This window comes from Taudactylus pleione, unplaced genomic scaffold, assembly GCF_031769625.1.
Source record: "Taudactylus pleione unplaced genomic scaffold, aTauple2 ptg000194l, whole genome shotgun sequence".
Taxonomy (NCBI): Eukaryota; Metazoa; Chordata; class Amphibia; order Anura; family Myobatrachidae; genus Taudactylus; species Taudactylus pleione.
In genome coordinates, this window is record NW_028284596.1 from 1,639,029 (window position 1) to 1,647,321 (window position 8,293).

General features: G+C 49.1%; 1 protein-coding gene across 1 annotated transcript in view; it reads left to right on the forward strand.

Annotated features, from left to right (window-relative positions):
• Nucleotides 1-7,755, forward strand: part of CDH16 (cadherin 16) — a 186,778-nt gene extending 179,023 nt beyond the window's left edge. The window contains exons 16-17 of the mRNA XM_088476787.1: nucleotides 3,654-3,770; nucleotides 6,196-7,755. Of these exons, the coding sequence (XP_088332913.1) occupies nucleotides 3,654-3,770; nucleotides 6,196-6,293 (215 nt within the window). The 3' untranslated portion in view covers nucleotides 6,294-7,755. The remainder of the gene's footprint in view (nucleotides 1-3,653; nucleotides 3,771-6,195) is intronic.
• Nucleotides 7,756-8,293: the final 538 nt, after the last annotated feature.

Consider the following 8,293-nt stretch of genomic DNA (forward strand, 5'->3'; position numbering starts at 1 on the left):
ACTAAGCCTTGGAGAGAGATAAAGGGAGCAGAGATAAAGTACCAACCAATCAGCTCCTACTGGCATATTTCAAGCGCAGCCTGTTAAGTGACAGTTAGGAGCTGATTGGTCGGTACGTTATCTCTCTCCAAGACTTAGGGCCTGATTCAGCAATGGACGCAATGGCGATATTTCCGCAGATAAATTGAATATTTGCCACTGCGTATGCGTGTAATTCGCACTGCGCACGTGTCATGATTTGTTTTGCGATTACGTACGCACAGAGGATCCATTGGCAAAGTGAGTGTCATGTGGTCAGCATTTTGGGGGAGGTAATGGGGGGTCGTTAGGTAAACGCAGGCGTGTTTGACTGTTTAAACGCCGTTTCATGTGCGTGCATAAATTGCATTGGCACCATGAGAGCTCCCTGCGTGTGAGGAGAGCCTGCAGTGTTTGCGGCTGGTCAGACTTGCCGTACATACTGCGTGACTGCCCGATGTACATCGATGGTTTCCGATGTTTACGCAGGAGTGCGACATTGGACAGATACGAGAAGGCAGCAGCGGGCGTCTCTATGCCGGCTGTGCTTTGGCAGGCCATTAGCATATTATTGCAGCTGCGATCTCATTCGTGTCCACTGCTGAATCAGGCCTTTAGTAATTAGGGCAGTATTCAGACCCGGTCGCAAGCGCTGAGCGCTCGCAACCAGGTCAATTTTTGCCCACTGGGCATGCGCACGTCGGAGCCGGCTCGCACCAAAGGGATCGAGCTGTCGTTGGTGATTGACAGCTCGCCCCGTTTGGGAGGCGGGCAGGGGGGGTGGCCGGCCAAACGGAGGCATTCCCGACGGAACGCTTGCCGTTTGGGGCGGCCCCACTGACATTAGCAATAATATCAGTGGGGAGCTTCCTGCTCGATCAGAGCAGGAAGCTCCCTTGGGCTTGCGCTTGCCGAGACCCAATCTTAGGGTCTCGTCGCAAGCCCCGATGATCGCAATGGTCCTGACCATCGCGACCATCAACCTGGTCGCTCACTACAGCTGTGGGTGGTAACAGCTTAGCTAGCGACCAGGAGGCCACACTTCACACCACAAGCGGCCGCCCTCATTCAGAGCGACCGCTTGTATCTAGCGATCAAATCTGAATGAGGGCCATAGACCCTTAAGAACAAGAAGGTCATAAATATATGCCAGATCTTCACAATGTGAGATTGGAGAAACTTGGGGCCTGATTCAGAGCCGGTCGCTATTTGCGCTCGCTCGTCCAGAAAATAGGGGTGGCTATTCAAATGAACCGTTCGCTGTTTGCGGTCTGTTCACGCCTCTAGGTCTGAACGAGCGAACAAAACTTGCGGTCGTTTTTTGGAAAACTACACCCCCTGGCCGCTCGCATCCTACGTCATGTCCGCTATTTATTAGATTAATCGAGTACATCGAACAGCGTATGAGCTGCTCGCTATTCTTGTGGTTGGCTTTTGCTACCACAATTTTGCGAGCAGTTCTGACTATAAAATAACCCAGTGACGTGGTCAATGACGCTGCTGTTTTAATTATGCACACCCATAAAACGCCCGTTTTGACCTTTAAGCACGCCTGCGATCGGATCTCCACTCCCCGTTTTCAAGCACCTTCCCCCGTTACCACCCACATACGCCTCCTCCTGTCACTCATATTAGCAGGCATTCGCTATTTTGCGAGCACATGAATTTCGGCCGCACTGATTGGTTCGCGCATTCGTATAACGATCCGTACGCATGCGCAGTTGGTCAAACATCGCTCGAAGCGAACGAGCAGCCACTTGCGTCTGGCTCTGAATCAGGCCCTTGGTTCTCTGGAGCTCATTCAGACCCGCTCGCACCCAGTGTATGCAAATCCGCTCAACCCACAGCAAGGCAGGCGATCGCAGGGTAAGGCATAAGCACGCCAACTATGTATTGGCATCCGATCGCTTTGTGTATGCAGAAGCCCACCAGCCTATCTTAAGATGCCGAATTGCACACGTCATCTCCAGGAAGTTTATGCAACCATCGGTACATCGGGTACCAATCGGATGCGATCGCAGCGCTTGAGGCAGACCATCCCCTGCCGTAAGCACTGCAATCACTTCAGTGTGAAATACAAGCAGGTGACGTGTACAATCACGCTACCTGTTAATTATGCACGCCTCTGAAACCACGTTAAGACGCTCACAGACACGCCTGCGTTCGTACCTCCACTCCCTCTTTTCTATTGGCCAGTCCCTGTCACCACCCACAAACGGCCTCTCCTGTCACTCACTCTGCTGGGCTGTATATGCGCAGCGAGCGAACGCTTCCCGATCTCTCGCACTAGTTCACGCATGCGCAATGCGATGCATGTGCAGAATGCGAAAATCGTCCAGCTACGAGCGAGCGCAGTCTAGCGAGCGGGTCTGAATCAGCTGCACTGTACTTAATGCTTTATCCAGTTTAATGAGCGCTGAGATGACATAAATAACCTGTACCTAGAACCCTGATCCTGAGATGGACGATAATGTGATCACAGCTGTAATTTCTCACAGAACGCAGCTGCGAAAATATGCGAATAATTCCAAATCCTAACCAAGCAGAGGGACGCCCACTGCTGCCTTTCATCTGTGTCCTGCGTCGCGTACCAGCGGAAAAATCCGTAACATTGACGCACATCGACCAGCAATGCAGCCTGTCAATGCACTAGTACGCAGTGACATCACTAAGACATAATTGGCGTCACTCGTTCCTCCCTAACTTGGCGTGAATGGGCCCAGCAATACTGCAACTCCTGATCTATACCTGATGGGGGCCATTAGGGTGGTAAATTCAGTTGAATGATTACAGTATCGGACCATGTACACAATTCTCATATGACTGTTCTTATATACTGTCCTGTCTAATATTACTATGCGTTCCGAGTGCCGAACGGCTGCTTTGGCCAGTGTGCAGCCGGCTTTACTCTGGACTGAGGGCCTGATTCAGAGCTGGACGCTATTTGCGGTCGTTCGTCCAGAAAATAGGGCTGGCTATTCAAATGAACCGTTCGCTCTTTGCGGTCTGTTCACGCCTCTATGTCTGAACGAGCGAACAAAACTTGCGGTCGTTTTTTTAAAAAATACGCCCCCTGGCCGCTCGCATCCTACGTCATGTCCGCTATTTATTAGATTAATCGAGTACATCGACCAGCGTATGAACTGCTCGCTATTCTTGTGGTTGGTTTTTCCTACCACAATCTTGCGAGCAGTTCTGGCTATAAAATAACCCAGTGACGTGGTCAATGACGCTGCTGTATTAATTATGCACACCCTTAAAACGCCCGTTTTGACCTTTAAGCACGCCTGCGTTCGGATCTCCTCTCCCCATTTTCAAGCACCTTCCCCTGTTACCACCCACATACGCCTCATTCTGTCACTCAAAATAGCTGGCATTCGCTATTTAGCGAACAAACGATTTTCGGCCGCACTGACTGGTTCGCGCATGTGTATTACGATCCGTACGCATGCGCAGTTGGGCAAACATCGCTCGGAGCGAACGAGCGGCCGCTTACGAGCGGCTCTGAATCAGGCCCTGAGTCAGGGACAGGCCTAACATCAGCCACTCCCTAGGAGAAGAGCTGGAACACATGAGAGTAACCCTGTACTTACTGTACGGTATGTGAGTAATATTCTGTCCCTTGTTTTCTCCAGTGTCAGTGTGTCACTGTAATACCAGAGGGCAGTGCAAGGTGGAGGTGGACAAGATGGAGGGTATGCCGACCGTATCATCAGCCTTGGGCATCACCTTAGGTACTCTGGGTGTTATAGGTATGTATGACATCATATATAATACATAAATGGCATTAATTCTTCTATACAAATCTGTGTAATATGTTGTCATCTTCATCATCCTCTGCCATTACTAGTCATGGAATATAATAATATCATACCTCATCCATATGACCATGAATGGACGTACCTCTCATCCATGTACCCACATTAGGATATACCTCTCATCCATGTGCCCACGTTAGGACATATCTCTCATCCATGTGCCCACGTTAGGACATATCTCTCATCCATGTGCCCACGTTAGGACATATCTCTCATCCATGTGCCCACGTTAGGACATACCTCTCATCCATGTACCCACATTAGGATACACCTCTCATCCATGTACCCACATTAGGATACACCTCTCATCCATGTGCCCACGTTAGGACATATCTCTCATTCATGTGCCCACGTTAGGACATATCTCTCATCCATGTGCCCACGTTAGGACATACCTCTCATCCATGTACCCACATTAGGATACACCTCTCATCCATGTACCCACATTAGGATACACCTCTCATCCCTGTGCCCACATTAGGACATATCTCTCATCCATGTGACCATGTTAGGACATATCTCTCATCCATATGACCACATTAGGACAAACCTCATCCATGTGACAATGTTAGGACATACCTCTCATGCATGTGACCATGTTTGGACAAACCTCTCAGTCATGTGTCCACATTAGGACATACATCATCCATGTGACCACATTAGATCATACCTCTCATCCATGTGACTACGTTAGGACATACCTCTCATTAATATGCCCACATTAGGACATACTTCATCCATCTGGCCACATTAGAACATACCTCTCAGCCATGTGACCACATTAGGACAAACCTCATCCATGTGACCACGTTAGAACATACCTCTCATTCATGTGACCATGTGAGGACATACCTCATCCATGTGACCATGTTACGACATACTGTACCTCTCATCCATTTGACCACATTAGCACATATCTCATCCATGTTAGCTCCATGTGACCACGTTAGAACATATCTTTCATCCATGTGACTACTTTAGGACATAGCTTTCATTCACCACATTAGGCCATACCTCATCCATGTGACCACGTTAGGCCATACCTCTCAGCCATGTGACCACATTAGGACATACCTCTCAGCCATGTGACCACATTAGGACAAACCTCATCCATGTGCCCAAGTTAGGACTTACCTCTCATCCATGTGACCACGTTAGCACATACCTGATACATGATGCCATGTTAGGACAAACCTTTCATCCATGTGACCACGTTAGGATATACCTTTCATCCATGTGACCTCGTCAGAACATACCTCATCCATGTGACCATGTTAGGCCATACCTCATCCATGTGACAATGTTAGGCCATACATCATCCATGTGACCAAGGGCCTGATTCAGAGCCGGACGCTATTTGCGGACGGTCGTTCAGGAAAAGGTGGTGGCTATTCAAATTAACTGTTCGCTCTTTGCGGTCTGTTCACGCCTCCGTGTCTGAACGAGCGAACAAATCTTGCGGTCGTTTTTTGGATAACTATGCCCCCTGGCTGCTCGCATCCTACGTCATGTCCGCTATTTATTAGATTAATCGAGTACATCGACCAGCGTATGAACTGCTCGCTATTCTTGTGGTTGGTTTTTCCTACCACAATCTTGCAAGCAGTTCTGACTTTAAAATAACCCAGTGACGTGGTCAATGACGCTGCTGTATTAATTATGCACACCCATAAAACGCCCGTTTTGACCTTTAAGCACGCCTGCGTTCTGATCTCCACTCCCCGTTTTCAAGCACCTTCCCCTGTTACCACCCACATACGCCTCCTCCTGTCACTCAAAATAGCAGGCATTCGCTATTTAGCGAACAAACGATTTTCGACCGCACTGACTGGTTCGCTCATGCGTATTACGATCCGTACGCATGCGCAGTTGGGCAAACATCGCTCAGAACGAACGAGCGGCCGCTTACGAGCGGCTCTGAATCAGGCCCCAAGTTAGGACATACCTCTCAGTCATGTGACCACGTTAGAGTCACCACCTCACCACCAGCTCAATTTCCCACATGTACATGCTCCATGTCCCTCAGATTTCCATTCTCTCATTTAAAATAGAAAAAAACAAATGCAGAATGAAACTAAAAAGTTAGTTTGTCAAGACACGTTTTTATAAAATTGTCAAATAACTACTAAGATGCTTCATATATTATGGAGAATAGTACAGGTTCTACCAGTATATACTGTATGAGGACATTCGAAGTCCCCTGGTAGTTCTATGCCCGCTATAAATGCTCTCATTGTGTGACCTTTATATGGGCACCTCTATGACCTCACATGGGCATTATCAGTTACATTGCAAATACTATAGAAACTGTGATACGTATATATACAACAAATTACCAGTGACATCTGTTTTACTCTAGGTCTCTTCCTCATCATCATCTTCACCCGCCTGGCCCTTGTACCACCCAGCAAGAAGGCTGACACTCCCGATACCATTCCGTTACAGAGCACGGCGTAAAGGCACCTCTGCCACCCTTCTGCAGCCACTATAAGCGATTTTCCTGCCTACTGTTTAGCCATTTTGTTTTATGATTTAAATTTTTCCTTTCTTTTGATTTTGAGCTCCTTAGCATCTACTGTACACAACCGCGACCATCCACTGCGCTAGTAAATGTAACCACTACTTCTTCTGTAATAGATGCATTTATCAGTGGTGTATGGCATGTGTACAAACATTGCAGTAAAGCCACAGTAACCGGTACAGGGGGAAGTGTAGCTAGGGTGAGCAAGAGGTGTGGCTCACTAGATCAACAGTAAAAAGGTAGACAATGTCTAGATAGACACCAAATGATAGAAGGTCAATATGTCGACAGGGACAAATGACCGACACAAAAATGTTCAACACTTTTTTTTTTCTAACCCTAATCTTAACCCTAACCGTCCCTCCTAGTGCCTAACCCTAACCGTCCCTCCTAGTGCCTAACCCTAACCGTCCCTCCTAGTGCCTAACCCTAACCGTCCCTCCTAGTGCCTAACCCTAACCGTCCCTCCTAGTGCCTAACCCTAACAGTCTCTCCTAGTGCCTAACCCTAACAGTCTCTCCTAGGGCCTAACCCTAACAGTCTCTCCTAGTGCCTAACCCTAACCCTCTCTCCTAGTGCCTAACCCTTACCATCCCTCCTAGTGCCTAACCCTAACAGTCTCTCCTAGTGCCTAACCCTAACCGTCCCTCCTAGTGCCTAACCCTAACCGTCCCTCCTAGTGCCTAACCCTAACAGTCTCTCCTAGTGCCTAACCCTAACAGTCTCTCCTAGTGTCTAACCCTAACCGTCCCTCCTAGTGCCTAACCCTAACCGTCCCTCCTAGTGCCTAACACTCCGGTAAGTGCCTAACCCTTACCATCCCTCCTAGTGCCTAACCGTTGGGGTAAGTGCCTAAGCCTAACCATCCCTTCTAGAGCCTAACCCTCTGGTAAGTGCCTAACACTTACCATCCCAAACCTATCCGTCCTTCTTAGTGCCTAAACCTAACCGTTAGGGTAAGTGCCTAAGCCTAACCATCCCTCCTAGTGCCTAACACTCCAGTAAGTGCCTAACACTTACCATCCCAAACCTATCCGTCCCTCTTAGTGCCTAACCCTAACCATCCCTCCTAGTGCCTAACTCTAACCGTCCCTCCTAGTGCCTAACCCTAACAGTCTCTCCTAGTGCCTAACCCTAACAGTCTCTCCTAGTGCCTAACCCTAACAGTCTCTCCTAGTGCCTAACCCTAACAGTCTCTCCTAGTGCCTAACCCTAACCCTCTCTCCTAGTGCCTAACCCTAACCATCCCTCCTAGTGCCTAACCCAGCCATTCCTCCTAGTGCCTAACCCTAACAGTCTCTCCTAGTGCCTAACCCTAACCGTCCCTCCTAGTGCCTAACCCTAACCGTCCCTCCTAGTGCCTAACCCTAACAGTCTCTCCTAGTGCCTAACCCTAACCGTCCCTCCTAGTGCCTAACCCTAACAGTCTCTCCTAGTGCCTAACCCTAACCGTCCCTCCTAGTGCCTAACCCTAACCATCCCTCCTAGTGCCTAACCCTAACCATCCCTCCTAGTGCCTAACCCTAACCATCCCTCCTAGTGCCTAACCCTAACAGTCTCTCCTAGTGCCTAACCCTAACCGTCCCTCCTAGTGCCTAACCCTAACCGTCCCTCCTAGTGCCTAACCCTAATCATCCCTCCTAGTGCCTAACCCTAACAGTCTCTCCTAGTGCCTAACCCTAACCGTCCCTCCTAGTGCCTAACCCTAACCGTCCCGCCTAGTGCCTAACCCTAACCGTCCCTCCTAGTGCCTAACCCTAACAGTCTCTCCTAGTGCCTAACCCTAACTGTCCCTCCTAGTGCCTAACCCTAACCATCCCGCCTAGTGCCTAACCCTAACCGTCCCTCCTAGTGCCTAACCCTAACAGTCTCTCCTAGTGCCTAACCCTAACAGTCTCTCCTAGTGCCTAACCCTAACTGTCCCTCCTAGTGCCTA